The 23065-nt window shown below is 47.5% G+C and overlaps 1 protein-coding gene across 1 annotated transcript; it reads left to right on the top strand.

Moving 5' to 3' along the window:
- The first annotated feature begins 1912 nt into the window (after positions 1-1912).
- Positions 1913-12759, top strand: LOC101352675 (ficolin-2). Its single transcript, XM_004388700.3, has 9 exons — positions 1913-1994; positions 4397-4510; positions 7070-7123; positions 7481-7516; positions 8431-8463; positions 9225-9352; positions 10579-10708; positions 11242-11376; positions 12512-12759. Exons 1-9 carry the CDS (start codon positions 1913-1915, stop codon positions 12757-12759), a joined length of 960 nt encoding a protein of 319 aa, XP_004388757.3.
- The last annotated feature ends 10306 nt before the right edge of the window (positions 12760-23065 follow it).

Genomic DNA, 23065 nt, shown 5'->3' with positions numbered 1-23065 from the left:
TCTTTCTCTGAGGCTGGTGTCCAGATTATTGACAGATCTGAGCCACCGGACAAAACCTACCTTCTAGGGCTTGGCAACGGGGCGGGGGGGGGGGCAGACTGCCTCCTTTGTCTTTTGGGGAATCTTGGTAGATGGGATGTGGGGCATAGCCTGCCTCCTTCATCTGTTGGGGGATCTTGATGGATGGTGTGGGGGACAGAGACTGCCTCCTCTGTCTCTTGGGGGATCTGATGTATGGGGTGGAGGACAGAGACTGCCTTCTCTGTCTCTTCTGGGATCTTGATGGATGGGGTGGAGGTCACTGACTGCCTCCTCTGAGTCTTGAGCGATCTTGGTGGATGAAGGAGGGGGCAATGACTGTCACTTTCATCTCTTGTGGGATTTTGGTGGATGGGCTGGGGGCCACAGACTGCCACCTCCATCTTTTGGGGGATCTTGGTAGATGGGTCAGGAGCAGAGACTTCCTTGTCTGTCTCTTGGGGGATCTTAGTGGATAGGGTGGGGGCATAAACCTGCCACCTGTCTCTAACCTGCCTCACCTCAGGGTGACCGTTTGCTCTGGGTTAGCTCTTCACAGTAGGTGAGGACGAACCACTGATGCCAGACCCATCCTGCAGTCAGGACACCTGGGGTCCAGGCTCAGGGGCCCAATGGGTCCAGAGTCAGTGCAATGCATCTGCTCTCACTCCCCCTGCAGGCCAAAGTCACTGCAGCAAAATGCAAGGTCTCTCTGTGTACAGAAAACTGTTCCTTGACTATTGCAAATGCTTCATATACGATCTGCCTTAGACTGGCACCTGGGTCATTTATCTCCCAGGCCACCTCCCATCTCCCCATCTCTCTTCTCTGTGTGCCTCTGTTACTGGCAACCCAAACTACACATTTTTTTTTTTTTTTGTCCAGCTTTCCTGTCCCCTCCTGCCTTCTCGTCCTTGCCCCTGGGTGGGTGTGCCCACTTAGTCTTATATGCATGGTTGAGTTATGTGTATCATTGTTTGTTTCATAGGACTGTCTGATCTTTAGCTGAAGGGTGAACCTCAGGAGTGACTTCAGTACTGAGTTAAAAGGGTGTCTGAGGGTCATACTCTTGGGGTTTCTCCAGTCTCTGTCAGACCAGTAAGTCTGCTCTCTTTCTGTGAGTGAGAATTTTGTTCTACATTTTTCTCCACCCTCTAGTGTGATCCCTGTCAGAACAGTCAGTGGTGGTAGCTGGGCAGCATCTAGTTGTGCTGGAGTCAGTGTGGTGGAGGCCGTGGTAGCTGTGGTCCGTTACTCCCAAACTACATATATTGACCCAGGAAGCACTGGGACTGCACAAGAGCTCTCCTCTCTGCTCCCAACTCTTGTGGCCCTCAGGATCCCACTGTGGTGGTTCCTAACCCTCCACGGGAAGTGTCCAAATTCTGCCCCTTCCAGGTGGAATCACATACAGGACCAGTGGCCATGACCAACACTGACCATGAGGAGTCCAGGGATTAGGACAAAGGAGAGGTCACCATGGGGTGGAAATGTCTTCAGCAAACCCTTCCTCCGCTCATCCATGGCTCATGGTATTGTCTGTCCATCACTGGAGAAGACAGGAGGGACGGGCACAGCCTTCCTTCAGGCCACAGACGAGGTAGTGAAGTGAAGTGGGCCTTCTGGGAGCTGATGCTGGGACAGTGAGTCAGTCCTCCCTGAAGGGACGTAAGAGGCAGGGAACCCGTGAGAACCTGTGATGCTAGCGGAAGCGAGCAGTCTCCAAAGTTATCTCAAACCTCCTGTTGTTGACGCCACTGAGCTGGCCGAGGGGAAGTGGCTGTCACTTGGGAAATGAGAATCAGCGCCTGAGGGGGAGCTACCCTCTGCTCTATAAGAAGAGATGAACTTTTTTGTGGGAAAGACCCAGGAGATGGGGTTGGGCCTGGATACCATGGCCCTGGGGCCTGTCACCTTGCTTCTCACCTTCCTGTGTGCTGGGATTCCAGCCTCCCAGATGGCAGAGACCTGTCCAGGTGAGTGGCACCAGACACCTCCTGGGGATCTTCTGGTCCCGGAGAGTTGATGGCTTCCATTATTGAGCACTTCCTGTACAGCAGGTGCCCCTGGGTGGTATAAAGGTCAAAGGTACTCAACTGCTAACCAAAAGTTGGTGGTTCAAGTCCACCCAGAGATGCCTTGGAGGAAAGGGCTGGCAATCTGCTTCTGTGAAATTAGCCAATGGAAACCTCATGGAGCACAGGTGTACTCTGACACACAGGGGGTCTGCATGAGTCAGGATCAGCTCCATGGCATCTGGTGTTGTTTTTGGTTTCCTGCACACTAGCCCCTGCCATGCTATTTGGTACTCAAGTCGCTCGGGTAACCGCATTTTCCGTGAACAAACGGGATGCTGCAAGTCGACACAGCCCAGCAAGGCCAGCCTTTGCTTGCCCACCCTCACTGTGGGCTGGGTGGCTCTGGGAGCTCCTGGGCAAGTGTTCTCATCCGTAGAAAGCAGGGTGGTCACTGGGGTGGAAGAGATGGGGGGAGGGCCTGGCCCAGGTGGGCATCAAGTCTGATAGTACTGGGATTGTCACCATCTGGGGAGACGGGTTGAAACCTCCCAGGGGGCCAGGGCAGGGTAGGGATGTGACCTGGGGGGAGTCTTTCAGTCCAGGATGTGCCCGGCTGTGGGGTCAGGTGATCCCACTGTGTCCCTGAGTATCTGGACCTCATTCCCCTGGTCTCCCAGTAGGGCCCTCATGCCCCATCCATCACCTCACTCAAAGGAAGCCCATGGGAAATGCAAATCCCAGGCCACCTAGGTCCTGATCCAACCATGGGGCACAAGGAGGAGACAGGAACCCGCTGTTCCCCCAGACTGGCGGAGGTCGGGCTGGAGTCTCTTGTCTTCATTTGAGTTCCCTGCTCTGACCACAGAAAGGCACCACAGTCCAGGCGCTGGGTGGGGCTCTGGTTCTGATCCATCCACAGGGGCAGCAGCATCGGGAGTAATTGATGGGGAATGGCCGGGGACAAGCAGCCCAGGTGGTGCAGTGGTGAAACGCTAGGTTTCTAACTGAAAGGTTGGTGGCTTAAGCCCACCAACTGTTCCACTGGAGAAAGACCTGGCTGTCCCCGTCCATGAAGATTGCAGTGTTGGAAACCCTATGGGGCAGTTCTAGTCTGCCCTATCGGGTCACTGCGTCGAAATCGACTCCATGGCATGGGTTGGCCAGGGAACAAGGCTGGAATTTCTTGGAAGGGAACCCTAAATGGTATGGTTCCTGTCTTAGAGTGGGGCGCTAGGGGTGACTTAATGTAGTTCCTCAAGCATTTCCGGATTTTCTGAACTGTCTAATATTAGGAGGTATTTCTTTTATAAAATGACATGGTTGTACAGTGGTTAAGTGCTCAACTGAAAACCTAAAGGTGGCCAGCTGCTCTGGGGGGAGAAAGACCTGGCGATCTGCTTCTATAAAGGTCAACCCATCCACTGCTGTCTAGTGGATTCTGAAAAACAGTGACCCTATAGGACAGGGTAGAACTGCCCCGTAGGGTTTCCAAGGCTGTAAATCTTTATGTAAACTGACTGCTACATCTTTCTCCCACGGAGCGACTAGTGGGTTTGAACTGCCAACCCTTAGGTTACCAGATAAGCACTTTAACCACTGCGCCACCAGGGCTCCTCTCATAAAGATCGCAGCCTAGAGAACCCCATTGGGCTGCTCTACTGGGTCACGTGGGGTCGCTATGTGTCCTAATGGACAAGGTACACAACAACAGCAACGACATTACTTTTATAACAGCCACCTCATTTCAACTGAAATCAGCCGCATTTAAAAAACAGAGCTGGGAATCTAGTTCTAGTTCTGCCCCAAGCCTGCTCTGTGTCCCCTGTGGAAGGAGGGGAGGCTCCATTGGAGCCCTTCAGTTCTCTGACCTCATTCCCAAGGGCAGGTGTGAAAATGACCATTTTAACCCGCTGCCCATTTCCTTATCACGTGATGTTGACTTTGATTATGTGATAAACAAAAACAGTCAACAGTATGACAGTCCTTCTAAGGAGTCCTAGCTACGCCTTCACCTGTGTGTCCCTGTGAGGGCGGCCCGGTTCTCATCCCCACTGGGAGCTGAGGGGACAGAGGCTCAGAGGGCTGAGTGACTGCGAATCGGATTCTCCCTCAGGCTCCACCTTCCCCTTGTCTATCCTCTTGGCCATCACTGTCCAGCACCCCAGGAGGAGCAGAGGCCCAGCCCCCAACACAGCGAGGATGCCTCACTGCCAGGCTGACCCTGGCGGCCATCTTCGCAGCTGCTCTGACCCACAGTCCCTGAGGGGCAGAGTCACTCATGGGTGGCCCATCTGCCAGCTCTGTGGGGACTTTCTGGCCTACAACACCCATGCTGTCGGGCCCCTTGTGTCTTCCTTCAGAGGTGAAGATGGTGGGCCTGGAGGGCTCCGACAAGCTCAGCATTCTCAGAGGCTGCCCGGGGGTGCCCGGAGCCCCAGGGCCCAAGGGAGAGGCAGGCGCCAACGGAGGGAGAGGTATGTGCTGGGATGTGGTGGGGGCCGCTGACCCCCTGCTCTTCCAAAATCAGATCCCAAGGTGGGCAATGCCCCAGGTGGCTCTCAGAGAGGGGGCTCGGGTCCTGGCACTCCTTTACAGCCCAGTTAGCAGCTGACGCCCAGGGCTCAGCTGAGGTCAAGGAAGCACCTGGAGAGCAGCCGTGTCCTAATTCCTCATGGGGGCTCAGTGGGCATGCTTGTGTGGAACAGAGATGTCCAGTCTTGATCTGCCTCCACTTTCTGTGAACACTGACTGGACTTCCAATTCCGTGTCCCTCCACCTTCTCGCCTGAGCCCTCGGTGTCTGTCTTAGCTCTCTAGTGCTGCTATAACAGCAATACCACAAGCTGTTGAAGAGCAGACACTGAGTTTCTCACAGTCTAAGAGCCTACATGGCCCCATTCAGGGTGCCTGCTCTAGGGGAAGGCTTTCTCTCTGTGGGCTCTGGGGAAGGTCCTCATCTCTGTTCAGCTTCTGTCCCTGGGTTCCTTGGCGACTATGGGGCCTGTACCTTCTCTGTGTATGCTGCTTGCTTCTGGGTCTAATCGGCTTCTTTTATATTTCAAAAGTGCTGGCCATTTTTTTTTAATACTGATATGACCTCATTAACATAATAAAGAAAACCCTGCTCCCCGATGGCATTATATCCATGGGTATAGAGATTAGGAATCCAACACATAATTTAGGGAGACACGATCCAATCTACAATAGTGTGTCTTCTCCCAAAATGATTGTGATAACAGAGACCTGGGTGGCTTCGTGGACCCTGGCGTCAGCACCTGTGAGGAGGTCATGTAGTCCCACCCCTAGCTCTAGGGAGTCCAGGGGCTCAGGCCCTGCACAGAGCTGGCTGGTCCTCTCACAGCAGCCTCTGCATCCAGAGCGCCCCTCTAATGGGGAACCGAGGATACATGGACTCTAAGGAGGGTCTCCTTTTCTAGCTCCTAACCCCTCACTGGCCCATTGTCTGGAGCCTCGTGAAATGGGATCCTGGACTCATGCCTTCTGGTTCTCAAGGGTCTGAACTGGGCCCCAGCCGAGTTAACAAGAGTGTTGTTAGCTGCTGTCCAGTCGGTTCTGACTTGTAGCGACCCTGTGCACCACAAAACAAAACACCGCCCCGTTCTGGGCCATCCTCACAATCATTGTTATCCTTGAGCCCATTGTTGCAGCCACTGAGTTAATCCATCTCACTGAGAGTCTTCCTACTTTACCAAACATGATTCGTTCTCCTGCGACTGGTCCCCCTGATAACATGTCCAAAGTATGTGAGATGTAGTCTCACCATCCTCCCTTCTAAGGAGCATTCTGTTTGTTCTTCTTCAAAGACAGATTTGTTCCTTCTTTTGTCAGTCCATGGTATATTCAATATTTTTCCCCAACACCACAATTCAGAGGGGTCAATTTGACTTCAGTCTTCCTTATTTATCATCCAGCTTTCCCATGCATATGAGGTGACTGAAAACACCATGGCTTGGGTCAAGTGCACCTTAGTCTTTAAGGTGACCTCTTTGCTTTTCAACACTTTAAAGAGGTCTTTTGTAGCAGATTTGCCCAATGCAATGTGTCATCTGATTTCTTGACTGCTGCCTCCATGGGTGTTGATTGTGGATCCCAGTAAAATGAAATCCTCGACAACTTCAATCTTTTCTCCATATATCATGATGGTGCTTATTCGTCCAGTTGTGAGGATTTTTGTTTTCTTTATGTTGAGGTGTAATCCAGACTGAAGGCTGTGGTCTTTGATCTTCATCAGCAAGTGCTTCAAGTCTTCTTCACTTTCAGCAAGCAAGGTTGTGTCACATGCGTAAAGCAGGTTGTTAACAAGTCTTCCTCCAATCCTGATACCCTGTTCTTCTTCATATATTCCAGTTTCTCAAGTTATTTGCTCAGCATACAGATTGAATAGGTATGGTGAAAGGATACAGCCCTGACACACACCTTTCCTGACTTTAAACCATGAAGTAGCCCCTTGTTCTGTTAGAAAGACTGACTCTTGATCTATGTACAGGTTCCTTGTGAGCACAATGAAATGTTCTGGATTTCCCATTCTTCGCAATGTTATCCAAAATTCGTTATGATCCACACAGTCGAATGCCTTTGCACAGTCAATAAAACACAGGTAACCATCTTTCTGGTATTCTCTGCTTTCAGCCAGGATCCATGTGACATCAGCAACGATATCACTGTTTCCATGTCCTCTTCTGAATCCGGCTTGAATTTCTGACAGTTCTCTATTCAGATACTACTATGGCTCTTTTTGACTGATCTTCAGCAAAATTTTGCTTTGTGTTATATTAATGATATTGTTCAATAATTTCTGAATTCGGTTGGATCACCTTTCTTGAGAATAGGCATAAATAGGGATCTCTTCCTTTTAGTTGGCCGGGTCGCTGTCCTCCAAATTTCTTGCTACAGACAAGTGAGCATTTCCAATGTTTCTTCAAAAGAGTAACCAGGAGGAAGGCTTCCCCTAGGAGACTTCCTAGAATCTGGGCCTGGGTGTTTTCCTACTTGATGTGTGTTTGGAATTTGCAGGAGAACGCGGTCCCCCCGGAGTCCCTGGAAAGGCAGGACCACCTGGGCCCAAAGGTAATAAACCCCAACAAAGAGGAAGATGCTCTGGGAAGAACTCTGGATGTGCTGTAGAGAAATATGAGAGGGGACTTGGGGCCATGACATTTGTCATTTCTAAAGAGCCAACTCCTGCCCACTGACAGGACTCCACCCCACCCTGGTCCTGGGTCTGGGCCCAGGTACTCTGACTGACCTGACCCCAGCTGAGCAGTGGTTTCTTGATGAACACCTGGGCGTCCCCGTCCAGATGAGGCTGTGCCCCCCACCTCACTTGGTCAACTGAGGGATTTGTCCTCCCCTGCACTGACCAGAAACTCTCTCCTCAAAGGTGGCCTTTCCTGGGGGCTGGGCTGACCATGTCTCTTTCCCTAGGAGAGCCAGGACAGAAGGGAGTACGCGGAGAGAAAGGTGAGTTGTCCTGAAGGGGACGCCGTGCTGGCTGGGTCCACACAAGAGGCTCTCAGGCCTCAGCCATGCCCAGAATCTGGGGTAGACCTGGGATAAACCTTCACCTCTGAGGTGGACGTGGTCTGAAGTGGGCAGGACGGGGGCTGTCTGCTCACCTCTCCCAGCCCTTCCCAGCCACACCTCACCTGGTCTGACTTCCACTCCTGAGCAGGAGATCTGACCTGTCCCCTCATGCATCTGACCCCTCAGCTGCAGCTCGAGTCCAGGCAAGGTGTGAAAACCAGGGTCATCCAGAGGAGGGCCAAGGGGACTTCACCCACCACCATCCATCACAGAAGAGTGGGGATTATATTTCTATCTATATTTTCATACACACGTACACATTTGTATACAATATATCATTTTATGATGTATTTCCCAGAAGAATAATTAGAACTGTCAGAAAAATGTGCAAAGGAATTGAATCCCTTTTTAATCACTCACCCATATCCTCACACTTGGGAAGCCTTGACTTATGTGTCAATTAAGTTCAGTACTTACTCTTGCACATGGTTACACTTAACCACACCTGTGTCAATGTTAACTATGCAGATTTAGTGTACAGACCCTAAAGTGCAAACCCACCCCACGCCGAGATGGCTTCTCCACCAGCAAAAGCGGCTATTCTAGAGACCTTTCTGCTCTATTTAGCACGTGACTGTGGAAAGGAAGTGGGTTAATAAAGATACAGAGACTCTGCTTGTTCTGGGACCATGGGACAGACCACAGGGCCAGAGTCAGCTTTTCTGAAGGTAGTGAGCCTTTCATCTGGAAGGTTCTGGAGTACTGCTCCACTTCCTAGTCCAGGGTGGGGAACGAGGGTTTGATCTCCCACACGTTATGTGATGTGCATTTTGCTTTCTACCCAGTCTCAGGAGACCCCTGGGAGCCTCAGGGATGTCACACAGGTGAGTGACGGCCCCCATCCCCCTCCTCAGCCTGCCCGAAGACCCCAGGCTGGATGAGGCCCCAAGTAGGGGAGGTGCTTGGACCCCCAGTGGCCGCAGACCCCAGTGCATTCAGCAGCCTGGAGGCTCTGCCTGTTCTTCCTCCCACGTTAACCAACTATCGAGAACAACATTGCCTGAATAGGTATGTACATATAGAGACACAGAGAGATTTACACCAAGAAATTGGCTCACATGGTTGTGGATGGTGGGAAGTCTAATATCCTAGGGTCAAGGAATAGCCTGAAGGTCCTGCAGGCTTGCTTCCCAAGATCCATAGGTCAGGCCGTGGGGAGAGTGAAGAGTGGAGGAATTCTGGGAAATTATCTATTTATAGTGTGGAGGCAGAACATGAACTAGGGAAACTTTCCTTTTGCTCTTAATGCCTTCAAGTGATTGGACCAGACCCATCCACATTATGGAGGATAATGGGTGCTTTACTTAAGGCCGACTGATTTAATCACATGGAACTACTGCATAACAGCGTCTAGACTAGTGTTTTCCAAAGACTGGACAGCAGAGCCCAATCTTGTAGACAAACAATATCTCCATCACAGGATGGACAGGGGGACTGGGCTCTGCCACTCACCACCGGGGGCCCTCTGGGTCCCGCCTCTTTCCCAGGCCCCATCCAGACTCCTCTGTCCTGCCTCTCTCTCCCCATCCACTGCCTGCCCACCCAGCACCCATGTCCTGGTGCTCATTCCTCTGTTCCCCTCCAGGACCACGGACCTGCAAGGAGCTGCTCACCCAGGGGAACGCTCTGAGCGGCTGGTACACCATCTTCCTCCCCGACTGCCGGCACCTGACGGTGCTGTGTGACATGGACACGGACGGCGGGGGCTGGACCGTGAGTGCTGGGTCACAGGGTGACTGTGGGGCCTTGGGGAGGGGCTGCCTGAAATCCCCACAATCTCTCTGTGACTTTCTTGGTTCTTTTTAAAGTCATTGTAATAATTTCTTCAGCTTTGGATGCTTCATCATTTGTAGCTGTCAGTCTTCTAAGTCTTTTTTCTTTTTAAATTTTTTTTTTATTAAACTTTAGACGAGGGTTTACAGAACAAATAGTTTCTCATGAAACAGTTAATACACGTATCATTTTATGACAATGGTTAGCAACCCCAGGACAGGTCAACACTCTCCCTTCTTGACCTTGGGTTCCTTATTGCCAGCTTTCCTGTCCCCTCCTGCCTTCTAGTCCTTGTCCTTGGGCTGGTGTGCCCCATTACTCTCCTTTTGCTTTATGGGGCTGTCTAATCTTTGGCTGAAGGGTGAACCTTCGGAGTGACTTCAGTACTGAGCTAAAAGGGTGTCTGAGGGCCATTCTCTGGGGGTTTCTCCAGTCTCTGTCAGGTCAGTAAGTCTGCTCTTTTCATTCTTATATTTCTTTTCTTTTCTTTTTTATTGTTGTGTCTCAGTGAAAGTTTACAATTCAAGTTAGTTTCTTATACAAAAATTTATACATACATTGTTTTGTGACCCTGCTTGCTCTCCCTGTACTGCGACAGCACATTCTTCACTTCCACCCGGATTTCCCGTGTCCATTCAACCAGCTCCTGACCCTCTCTGCCCTCTCATCTCGCCTCCGGATGAGAGCTGCTCATTTAATCTCATGTATCTACTTGAGCTAAGAAGCACACTCCTCACGAGTATCACTTTATGTCCCTCTCCCTGTGACTTTCTGACGGTCTCTTTCCCTCTGGGCCTTGGTTCCCTATTGTCACTTTTGAGGCACAGACCCGTTGCTTTTGCTGAGGACAGAGAGAATTGGAAATGGTGGTGGTGCGTTGATCCTGTGAGGGAAAGAGGCCAGGCGGGGACCAAGGCCTAGGAGGAGCCCTCTCCCTTCCAGCTGTAAGGGTCTCCCACTCTCTCTGAGACCCATCTCCTCCTTGGTAAACTGGGGAGCCACCTGACCATCCTGGGTTGGTGATGAGGCCCATGTGGGGTCTCGTGCACCTGGCCTGCGATGTTGTGTGTACTGTGAACTGCTGCTCCCATGTGGGGTCAGGTTCACGCCCTGTGCTGAGGGATGTGAGCCTGGCCACCCTCTCCCCGAGCTCCTCTGGCCCCTAGGTTTTCCAGCGGAGGATGGACGGCTCCGTGGACTTCTATCAGGACTGGGCCACATACAAGCGGGGCTTTGGCAGTCAGCTGGGAGAGTTCTGGCTGGGGAACGACAACATCCACACCCTGACCGCCCAGGGTGAGACCATGCTGGCGGCTTGAGGTCGTGGGGGACTGGGATGGACATTGTCCCACCCTGAGACCCAGATCTTTTGGAATATAGGACCCTTATGTTCCTGGACTACAGATGATAGAACTCTGAGAACATGGATGTCATCACTGTGATGTGCTGGGGTGTGCACCCCTGCCTTGGGCTCTCAGAGCATGAGGATCAGGATGTGGGATCACTGGGGTGAAGATATCTTCCAACCATAACACCCTTGGCACATGGAACCCGAGAGTAGGGAGGGACATCATGGCCATCAGGGCTTATGTCCAGCCCCCTACACCCGTGTTCAGCTCACCACAAAGCTGCATTCGGAAGTTTGGCATTTTGGGTCATCTTCCCTAGAGTAGCAGCTTCCCTGACCACCCTGGGACACTGCAAAGTTATTCACGTTCTCTCTCCCCATGTGACGCAGACACCCCTCAAGGACTTACCCAAATCCCCATCCTTTATATCTGGTGGCAGAAAGACTGTTTGACTGGGACCTTAAAATCTTTTTCCAACAGGCACTACTGAGCTCCTTGTGGACCTGGTGGACTTTGAGGACAACCACCAATTTGCCAAGTACAGATCATTCAAGATGGCAGGAGAGGCAGAGGAGTACAAGCTGGTCCTGGGGTCCTTTGTGGGAGGCAGTGCAGGTGAGTGTCTGCAAAGCACCAGGGGCCTGGGCTTCACAGCAGGGCTGGACAGTCAGTGAGATTGGGGCTAGAATCCTGGCTCTGTCCCTCCCTGGATGACCTTGTTCCCAGGGCCTCACTTCCTGAGCCCCATTCCTCCTTCTGTGAATGCAGACACTCACACCTTCATCTCTAGGTAAGATTAGATCCCGGGACATGACCTGTTACGGTCTCTCAGGCTGTGTCTGCTGCAGGGTGAGCTCTCTGTGAGTGGGGCCAAGGTTACTGACCATCATCACTGCAGACACCTGGAAATGAGGGTCATTTCACACATGTCCACAGCACTCTGCTTCCCAAGCTGTGTTCTATGGAACATGAACCCTGTTGAGTGCTCTTGGCCAAAAGGGTTTTCCTGCCACATGATACTAGAGCATCCCTTTGGGAATTTCCAATAGGCATGGGTTCCTTCAAGTCTCAAAGGATCACTGCAGCAGGAGCCGATCTACCTGTGTTTAACCTACAACTGTCCAGCCCGAGGCACTCCCTTCTGTGGAGTTTTGATCACGAGAACCTGAGAGTTTGCAAGTCCTTTTTACATACGTGAGCCCCTTTGAGCTCCTGGGGAGGACAGAAGGCCCAGGACTGGCACCCCCATTGTAGATGGTGAAGCTGAGGCTTGGGGAGAAAATGCTCCCAGAGGAGCCAGAGCTGAGCTGGAGCCCAGGGGAGACAGGGAGAAGGATGGTGCCCTGGATGCTTCCCCAGAGGCATGTTGCTGGAAGAAGGAGGCCTCTTCAAGGCGGGAGCTCTGCTCAGAGACAGTAGCTCATGGCTGTGTGGGGAGCAGGACCCTCGGTGGCTGGTGGAGGAGGTGTGGCATGGTGGGCTCCAGGCGTAGAGGATGAAGTTCCTGGTCCCCTGCCCTGCTCCTCCGTGAAGGGATGATGGCTCGCATCAGGGGGCAGGACTGGAGCTGAGGGAGGTTTGCCGAGACTCTGCGGACAACAGCGCAGAGAACACAGAAGTCTCTATAGATGGAGCTTCTCCGATTGAGTGTGCGCAACCTGCACAGCTGTACATGGAGCCCCCACAGGGCTTGTGTGTGCGGAGTTTCCTAGCACTGCCTTTTCCAACACCCAGTTTTCCTCCTGAACAGGCGATTCTCTGACGTACCACCACAGCCACTCCTTCTCCACCAAAGACCAGGACAATGATGTGGATGCTAGAAATTGTGCTGCGCTGTACCAAGGAGCCTGGTGGTACAAAACTTGTCACTTGTCAAATCTGAATGGTCGCTACCTTGGGGGGAACCATGAAAGCTTCGCCAATGGCATCAACTGGAAGTCAGGGAAGGGGTACCACTACAGCTACAAGACATCAGAGATGAAGCTGCGGCCCACCTAGCTTGGGGTGAGGAAGCCCTGCCTTTTCCCCTAAGGGTCTCGTCCACCTACAGTGGTCAGGTGTGGCTAGGGGAACATGTCTCCAAGGCATGTAAAAGATGGACATGTAATTTTAAGTTGTATTTCTCTTGCTGAGAGAAAGACATTCAGATCCCATTCTACATCTGCAATAATCACTCCTAGGTTTGTGACATTACTGATTTCAAGCCACTTCTCCCCTCTCAGCAATGAATATGAGTATTCATCTCACCGTACTCTTACCAGCAATACGTTCTATCATTATGAAAAAAAAAAATAAAACTTGGATATGATGTGCTAAAATCAGGGCCTCGTGTTCATTTGCATTGTGTTGATCACTGATCAGGTTGCATGTGTCTCTGTGTCTGTTCATCTCACTGGCGTCCCTGGGACTTGGGTCAGCAGGTGGAACCGGAACACTGTTTTGGTTGATAAAATTTTGGATATACTGAGACAGGGATCAGCAAACTAAGGCTGGTGGTGTCTGTTTTTGCAGATAAAGTATTATTAGAACACTTCCATGTCATTTGCTCCATATGGTCTGTGGCTGCTTCCTCACTCCAGGCAGAGTAGAGAAATTGGGACGGAGACCCGATGACCCACAACTCCTAACACATTTACTCCCCAGTCCTTTAAAGACTGTGTTTAGTGTTCACCGATCCTTGTATGAAATGATGAAGCGGCTGGTCTGAGGACCCAGGGTCTCGGTCCCATGCCCTCTCCACTAACCACACTTCCCTTCTTCCTTTGCCCTAGTCCTCTGTGCCCACTTGAGTCACATGTGGACATCCTCACACATTGAACAAGGGGTGATTTTATGCCTGGGAAACCCTTTTCAAAAATAAACGCAAAAGAAATAAAGCAGGTGAGAGTGATCAGAGAGTCCAGGCTAGGGAGAGGTCTCCGCTTTCTGTGAGTCCAGCGGGGTGGGACTAACGGCCTCACTCTGGTGTTTGGGTGGTACAAATGGTTTACGCTCATTACTAACATAAGGGTTGATGGTTTGAACCCACCCCATGGCACCTTGGAAGAAAGGCCTGGAGAGTCCGTGGGTCTTCTTCCAAAAAACCAGCTGTCGAAGACTCTACAGCGTCCCCATCCCCTCCAGCCACAGAGAGGTTTACTGAACAGGATTTACTGAAAGCATAAAGGAAAAATTGATCAATGTGACCATATTAAACTCAAGAACTTCTTTTTATCAAAGGACACCTTACGGGAATTAAAGGAACTCATAGAGGGATAGGATCACTTTGAATCACGTATGCACCTTAGGTTTCTGCTGCCGCCACTACTCACTGCCACAAGCGTAGTGGCCTAAGACAGCACGCGTTGCTTGTCCTTCAGCCCGGAGGCCGGTAGTCTGACATGGATCTCACTGAACTAAAATCAAGGTGTTGGCAGAGTTGCATTTCTTCGGCAAGCTCCAGGGGAGACTCTGTTTTCTTGCCTTTTCTAGTTCTTAGAGGCTGCCCACATTCCTAGGCTCAGGGCCCCCTCCTCTACCTCCTCTGGAATCAGCAACATCTCATCGCTCTGACCCTTCTTCTGTAGTCACGTCTCCCTCTGATCACTGTGGCTGGGAAAGTTTTCCTGCTTTTAAGGATTTACATTATTATGTTGGGCCCACCTGTGTAATCCAGGATGATCTCCCCAACTAAAGTCCATACCCTTAATCATATCTGCAAAGTCCTTTTTGCAGGTAACATAGCCACAACGTCTGGGGATTGGGGTGGGAAATCTTTGGGGATCCATCATTCTGACTTCCACAACATATAAAAAACAGCATGGGCTCACATCCAAAACATTTAAAGAACTCCTACAAATGAATAAAAATTATAGCAGCTCAGTAGAAAAGATGAGTAAGAGATTAGAACAGACACCTCACAAAACAAGATATCCACAGAACAACATAATTATAAGAAGATTCGCATCTTATTAGCTATTAGGGAAATGCAAATTGTAACCAAAAACGAGACGCTGTGACGCCCTCATCAGAACTGCTAACCCTAGAAAGACTGACAGGACCAAGTGCCGCTGCTCATGTAGTGGGAGGAGAATTTTCAAATACTGCGGGTAGGAATGCAAACTGATAGAAAAGTTTATAGAATATATTCTATTCTATACCACAGAAGATATCAACCTTCTCATCCAAAGCTGAGACTGTTGGGAACAAGTTTTTTTGTCAATATAACTTAACAATGCACAGCGTTTTCAACAAGCTGTCATTACAAAATATCAAAGGCCTGATCATGGTTTAAATTTTACAATCTAGAATTGCTAATATCATTTTATATTTTCAACGCTTTCCCTAATAGTTTCGTATTGGACTGCTTGCTCCAAATGCATGCATTGACCTCATAATTGAAAGCTAGTTGAAAGAATCATCATATAAAAGCCTTAATTTCTACCAAGCAGAAGTTAGTAGAGAATAAGAAGAGCAAAGAGAGACACCAGCCGTGAAAATTTAACAGCTGCAACTGCACCCGGCAACGGTGGTGACTCTCACAAACACAGCCAAAGAAGCCAGACTCAAGCAAGTCCATACTATGGGTTCCATTTGATAAAAAGTTTTTCCAAAAGTAAAAATAACTTATAGTATTTGGGATGTACGCTTAGGTGGTAAATGTGGACAAGAAAGATAAGAAAATGATGGAGTTCATGGGTTGGGGTGGGGTTGCGCCTGGGAAGGGGTGCACAGATGGGCCTCTGGGGTACTGGCAATGTTCTGTTCCTTGACTGGGTGCTGATTACAAGCGTGTTTCCTCTATCATGATAAAATTATTTAAGCTGTTCATTTCTTTTTATGCACCTTTATGTATGTATAATGTTTCACAATTTAAGGAGTATTTTTAAAGAAAGTACACACTGCTCAGGTCTACATGCATCCAGGGAGGTGGGCTGCCTGCACAGTAAGAACATCCCTGCAGCCCACCCAGGGACTGTCCACACCCCACTGCAGCCCGGCCACAATCTCTGCTCAAAAGTCAACTCTATTGATTAGGAAGGTATTTGTCTTCCTTAGTAAGTAAACACCTTAAAATCCTAGGAAAATTTAGAATTAAGTACAGAAATGATCTATATAATCGAAGCCACAGAATTATGACTCTTGCATTCAGGAATCTGGCTAAGCTTGGTATTTCACAGTATTATAATGTTTAAAGAACTTGGATTAATGTAAAGGAATTTTCATAAATTCAGTTTAAAATGTGTTATGAACTGACTGACTTAGATTTGCTGTGTTACATAGAAATCCTCATGCATTATCTACAATATTGGAAATGATTGAATGTCGACAGATTCTTTTCGGTACTGTGACTCTGTGTATTCCTTCCATCTTCTTTGGATGCTTCCTGTGTCATTTAGTATTTTCCCCATAGAACCCTTCAATACTGCAGCTCAATGCTTGAATTTTTTCTTCAGTTCTTTCAGCCTGAGAAACACCAAACCTGTTCTTCCCTTTTGGTTTTCTATCTCCAGGTCTTTGCACATTTCATTATAATACTTTACTTTGTCTTCTTGAACAGCCCTTTGAAATCTTCCGTTCAGCTCTTTCACTTCATCATTTCTTCCTTTTGCTTTAGCTACTATAAGTTCAAGAGCAACTTTCAGAGTCTCTTCTGACATCCATTTTGTTCTTTTGTTTCTTCCCTGTCTTTTTAGTGACCTCTTGCTTTCTTCATGTATGATGTTCTTGATGTAATTCCACAACTTGTCTTCTGTCAAATCTATTCTTGAGATGGTCTCTAAATTCAGGTGGGATATACTCAAGGTTGTACTTTGGCTCTCATGGACTTGTTCTAATTTTCTTCAACTTCAGCTTGCATATGAGCAATTGATGGTCTGTTCCACAGTCAGCCCCTGGTCTTGTTCTGACTGATGTTATTGAGCTTTTCCATTGTCTCTTTCCACAGATGTAGTCAATTTTATTCCTGTGTATTCCATCTGGTGAGGTCCATGTGTATGATCACCATTTATGTTGTTGAAAAAAAGTTATTTGCAATGAAGAAGTCATTGGTCTTGCACAATTCTATCACGTGGTCTCCAGCATAAATTCTATCCCCAAGGCCATATTTTCCAACTACCAATCCTTCTTCTTTGTTTCCAACTTTCGCATTCCAATCACCAGTAATTATCACTGCATTTTGATTGCATGTTGATCAATTTCAGACTGCAGAAGTTGGTAAAAATCTTCAGTTTCTTCATTTTTGGCCTTAGTGGTTGGTGCATATGGGGGCTTAAATGATTGACCGTATTTAGTTTGCAATATTTGTAGTATTTAAAGATCCTTAAGAGGTAAGTGTTAAAATTTGCAGGTCTTATAAATAGAAAGTCGAAATTGACTCAATAGCAATGGGTATGAAAAGAAAAGCAAGTTCTGTAAGCCAAACTTAAAAGATTAAGGAAGAGCTAAGTTTTTGAATTTGTAGCTTTCGGAAACAGAAGATTAATTTTAAGAATCAAAATAAGCCTGGGGAGAGACTTGTCTGAACACAAATCTCTCCAAACCTTGTATCAGCAAAAATCAGTGACTGCTATAATCACTGTGCATTGGTGATTTTGTGGGGATGAAATAAATAAACTAAGCTAAATGATAGCAAGTCTTCTTTTTCTTGGTTCAATGTCATTTCTGCCAAGTTCTACTCTCTCCTAAGCAGGATTGTGTCTCTGGGTGGAGTGAATGGTTAAGCACATGGCTGCTAACCAGAAGGTTGGAGTTTCAAGGCCACCCAGAGGCATCTTGAAGAAAGGCCTAGCTATCTACTAGCCATGGAAAATCCTATGGAGCACAGTTCTTCTCTGACATACGTGGGGTTCCCAAGATTAGGAATGGACTCAGCAGCAACTGGTTTAAGTAGGAATATAGACTTGGCCCCACCCAGTAATATTTTGGCATCCATAAAGTATCGTTCCAGTTCCCCTTTTCTCTCCCTTTTTTGGCCTTCTCCTCTATTAGCTTATAACTTGTGTATTCTTTTCCTACTCTTTTGGTGTTTATTCTTGAGATGGCAACATATATCCTTGACTTATTACAGTATAATACAAATTATTGAGCCTACCACCCTACTGACAGTGCTAGGGCCTTTAAACATCTTTAACTTCCTCCTGCCTTTTGAGCTACTGTTGTCATGCATTCTAATCATGTATTTATTTAAAATCTTAGAAGACAGTACAATTTTATTTTGTGTAGTCAATATTTATTTTTATTTAGCCACATTTTTACCCTTTCTGTTGCTCTCTACCCCTTCTTCCTTTTCCTTTTTCAGTCTGGGATCATTTTCTTTCTATCTAGCAAACACACACACAAGCACACACTCATATGTATGAACCTTACTCTCTAGGGACCATGAATATGATGAGATGTCATGTCAATAATTACGTACATTGCCTGTATATGATTAAGAAGCAACGGTACTGAAGGAAGAGGTCGAAACTGCATTGAAGGCATTGACGAAAAACAAAGCTCCAGGAATTGATGGAATACCAACTGAGATGTTTCAACAAATGGATACAGTGCTGGAAGTACTCTCTCATCTATACCAAGAAATTTGGAAGACGGCTACCTGGCCAACTGACTGGAAGAGACCCGTATTTGTACCCATTCCAAAGAAAGGTGATCCGATAGAATATGGAAAGGGAACACAACAGAGAGTCCTGGATGGAGCAATAGAAAGGCAGGGTGCAGAACTCAAATTCTAGTAAAGAAGACCAGACTTACTGGTCTGACTGACACTGGAGGAACCCCGGAAAGCATGGCTCCTGGATTCTCTATCAACCCAGAACTAAAACAATTTCCTAGGCCAACTCTTCAGACAGGGATTGGACTGGACTGTGGGACATAAAGTGATACTCGTGAGGAGTGTGCCTCTTAGCTCAAGCAGATAAAAGAAACTAAACGGGCAGCTTCTGTCCAGAGGTGAGATGGGAAGGCAGAGAGGGTTAGGAGCTGGTTGAATGGACATGGGGAATCAGAGGTAGAAAGGAGGAGTGTGCTGTCACAGTACGGGGAGAGCTATTAGAGTCACATAACAAGGTATGTATAAATTTTTGTATGGGGAAAAAACAAAACAAAAAAGTAAACAAAGTAACAGTTTAGCTCAAAAAGTAAAGACTGTTACCCTTGAGTATTGCGTTCTTTTAGAAAATCATCTCTATAATACCAAATGGACAGCCGCTATTTTAAAGCATAGACAAGAAGGTTGCTGAGGGCGAGGGTGCGGGGGGGGAGGTTTAAGCCAACGAGGGTGAAACAACCAGAATGGAAATAAAGAGAATGTTGACACAATGGGAAGAATGTAACCAGTGTCACTGATGATCACCTCTAGAAACTGTGGAAAGGAAGCGGGTTTTGCTGTGTGTATTTTCACCACAAATAAAATTAAAAATAAGCGAAAAGAAAGAATTTGGAAATTGTCGAATAATATCATTAATATCATCCACAAGTAAAATTTTGCTGAAGATCATTCAAAAGCAGTTGCAGCAATACATCCGCAGGGAATGGCCAGAAATTCAAGCCAGATTCAGAAGAGGATGTGGAATGAGGGATATCATTGCTGATGTCGGATGGATCCTGGCTGAAAGCAGAGAATACCAGAAAGATGTTGTCATGGATTGAATTGTGTCCCCCCAAAATATCTGTCAACTTGGCTGGGTCATGATTCCCAGTATTGTATAATTGTGTACCATTTTGTAATCTGAAGTGATTTCCTTATGTGTTGGAAATTCAATCACTATGATCTAATGCAATGGATTAGCAGCAGTTATACTGAGGAGGTTGACAAGATTGGATAGTGTCTTAAGCCCATCTCTTTTGAGATATCAAAGAGAGAAGCGAGCAGAGACACATAGGAACCTCATACCACCAAGACAGCAGTGCTGGGAGCAGAGCGTGTCCTTTGGACCTGAGGTTCCTGTGCTGAGACTCTCCCAGACCAAGGGAAGACTGATGACAAGGGCTTTCCTCCAGAGCCAGCAGAGAGAGAAAAACGTCTCCTGGAGCCAGCACCCTGAATTCAGACTCGTAGCCTACTGGACTGTAAGAGAATAAACTTCTCTTTGTTAAAGCCATCCTCTTCTGGTATTTCTGTTACAGCAGCACTAGATGACTAAGACAGATGTTTACCTGTGTTTTACCGACTATACAAAGGCATTCAACTGTGTGGATCACAACAAAATATGGATAAAATTGCAAAGAATGGGATTTCCAGAACACTGAATTGTGCTCATGAGGTACCTGTACATAGGCTAAGAAGGAGTCGTTCAAACAGAACAAGGGGATATTGCATGGTTTAAAGGCAGGAAAGGTGTGTGTTAGGGTTGTATCCTTTCACCGTACTTATTCAGTCTGTATGCTGAGCAAATAATCAAGAAGCCAAATTATATGAAGAAGAACGTGGCATCAGAGTTGGAGGAAGACTCATTAACAGTCTGTGATATGCAGATGGCACAACCTTGCTTGCTGAAAGTGAAGAGGACTTGAAGCAGTTACTGATGAAGAACAAAGACGACAACCTTCAGTATGGATTGCACTTCAACATAAAGAAAACAAAATGCCTCACAACTGGACCAATAAGCAACATCATGATAAACGGAGAAAAGATTGAAGTTGTCAAAGATTTCATTTACTTGGATCTATAATCAACGGCGTGGAAGCAGCAGTCAAGAAATCAAAAGACGCATTGCATTGGGCAAATCTGCTGCAAAAGATCTCTTTAAAGTGTTAAAAAGCAAAGATGTCACTTTAAAGACTAAGGTGCGTGTCTTAGTCATCTAGTGCTGCCCTAACAGAAATACCACAAGTGGATGGCTTTCACAAAGAGAAATTTATTTTCTCACAGTCCAGTAGGCTAGAAGTCCAAATTCAGGGTGTCAGCTCCAGGGGAAGGCTTTCTCTCTCTGTCGGCTCTGGAGAAAGGTCCTCGTCATCATCAGTCTTTCCCCAGACTAAGAGCTTCTATGCTCAGGAACCTCGGGTCCAAAGGATGCGCTGTGCTCCTGGTACTTCTTCCTTGGTGGTATGAGGTCCCCAATTCTCTGCTTGCTTCCTTTTCCTTTTATCTCTTGTAAGATAAAAGGTGGTGCAGGCTGCACCCCAGGGAAACTCCCTTTACATTGGATCAGGGATGTGACCTGGGTAAGGGTGGTGTTCAATCCCACCTTAATCCTCTTTAACATAAAATTACAATCACAAAATGGAGGCCAACCACACAATTCTGGGAATCATGGCCCAGCCAAACTGATACACACATTTTTGGGGGGACATCATGCAAACCACGACAGTGCGCCTGACCCCAGCCATGGTGTTTTCAATGGCCTCATATGCATGCGAAAGCTGGGCAGTGAATAAGGAAGACAGAAGAAGAATCAATGTCTTTGAATTATGGTGCTGGCAAAGAATAGTGAATATACCATGGACTGCCAGAAAAATGAACAAATCTCTCTTGGAAGAAGTACAGCCAGAATGCTCCTTAGAAGCAAGGATGGCCAGACTTTGTCTCACATACTTTGGACATGTTATCAGGAGGGACCAGTCTCTGAAGAAGGACATCATGCTTGGTAGAGTAGACGGTCAGCAAAAAAGAGGAAGACCTTCAACCAGATGGACTGACACAGTGGCTCCAACCATGAGCTCAAGCATAACAACGATTGTGAGGAGGGCGCAAAACCAGACTGTGTTTCATTCTGTTGTACACGGTGTTGCTACGAGTTGGAACCGACTCGACGGCACCTAACAACAACACATGGGAAAAGGGATTTTTCAGATGCAATTAAGGTTGCTAATCAGTTGACTCTGAGTTAATCAAAAGAGAGATTACCCCAGCGGGCCTACTGTAATCACCTGAGCCCTTTAAAAGTAGAGTGTTTCTTGGCTGGTTATAAAAGGAGAAGTCAGGGATAGTCAAAGCATGAGAAGGATTTGACACATACATCACTGCTGGCTTTAAAGATGGATAGTGTATGTGGAAATGACCTGAGAGCAGCATCTAGTCACTGAGAGCAACCTCTAGCTAACAGCCAGCAAGAAAATGGGGACCTCAGTTCTATAACCGCAAGGAACTGAGCTTGGAAGTGGATTCTTTCCCAGATCCCGCAGGTGAGAATACAGTGTAGCCAACACCTTGACTTCAGCCTTCGAAGCCCCTAAGCAGAGAACCCCAATGAGCTCACCAGACTTCTAACGACAGAACTGTGAGTTAATAAGTGGGTGTAGTTTATATTAATTTGTTATGTAGGAATGGAAAACTAATACACCTTCTCCTAACTTATTGTCTATCTCAGTATCTGACATTTCACATTTATGACAATAATAAGAAAATCTACTATACTACTTTTCTGAGCACTAAAGATGTAAGTCTGGAGGGAATGAACACCAAGGTGTGCAGTGAGAGTGATGCTGGCTTTGATGGTTAGTTAAGGTTACGCGTCAACTTGGTTGGGCCATGATCCTCAGAAGTCTAGCAGTTGTGGAATGATGTAATTTGGAAGATGTGTAACGATGTAATTTGGCAGTTATGTAATGTCTTAGCCATCCAGTGTTGCTATAACAGAAATATCACAAGTGGATGGCTTTAACAAAGAGAAATGTATTCTCTCACAGTTTAGGAGGCTAGAAGTCCAAATTCAGTGTGACAGCTCCAGGGGAAGGCTTTCTGTCTTTGTCAGCTCCGGGGGAAGGTCCTTGTCATCAATCTTCCCCTGGGTTTGGAGCTTCTCAGGGAGGGGCCCGGGGTCCGAAGGACACACTCTGCTCCCAGTGCTTCTTCCTTGGCGGCATGAGGCCGCTCTTCTTTGCTCGCTTCTCTCTTTTGCATCTCAAAAGAGATGGACTCGAGCTACAACCTAATCCTGTCGATTGAGTCCTGCCTCATTAACATAACTGCCTCTGATCCTGCCTCATTGACATCACAAAGGTTAGGATTTACAGCACATAGGGTAAACACATCAGATCACAAAATGGTGGAAGCCACACAATACTGGGAATCATGACCTAGCCAAGTTGATACACATTTTGAGGGGACATAATCAATCCATAATATGTAATGATGTGATGTGGTCATCCTCCATTTTTGCATAACACTGATTTTGCATAACGATCTGGTCTTTGGAACCTAACCGTGTCGATAAGTGAGGAGAGCATGTATATCCATCTTGACAGGCACCAAGAGTCGTGGAATTTGTTTTTTCAAAAAGATTTGTTTAATTAGTCCAAAGGACTAATTGTCCACAGCTACCAAGACCTTCACCGGACTGAGTCCAGTACAGCTAGATGGTGCCCGGCTACCACCGCTGAC

The sequence above is a fragment of the Trichechus manatus genome, unplaced genomic scaffold (assembly GCF_000243295.1).
Source record: "Trichechus manatus latirostris isolate Lorelei unplaced genomic scaffold, TriManLat1.0 scaffold00214, whole genome shotgun sequence".
NCBI classification, from domain to species: Eukaryota; Metazoa; Chordata; class Mammalia; order Sirenia; family Trichechidae; genus Trichechus; species Trichechus manatus.
Note: the sequence above shows the minus strand (reverse complement) of the source record. Positions and strands in the feature narration are given on the sequence as shown.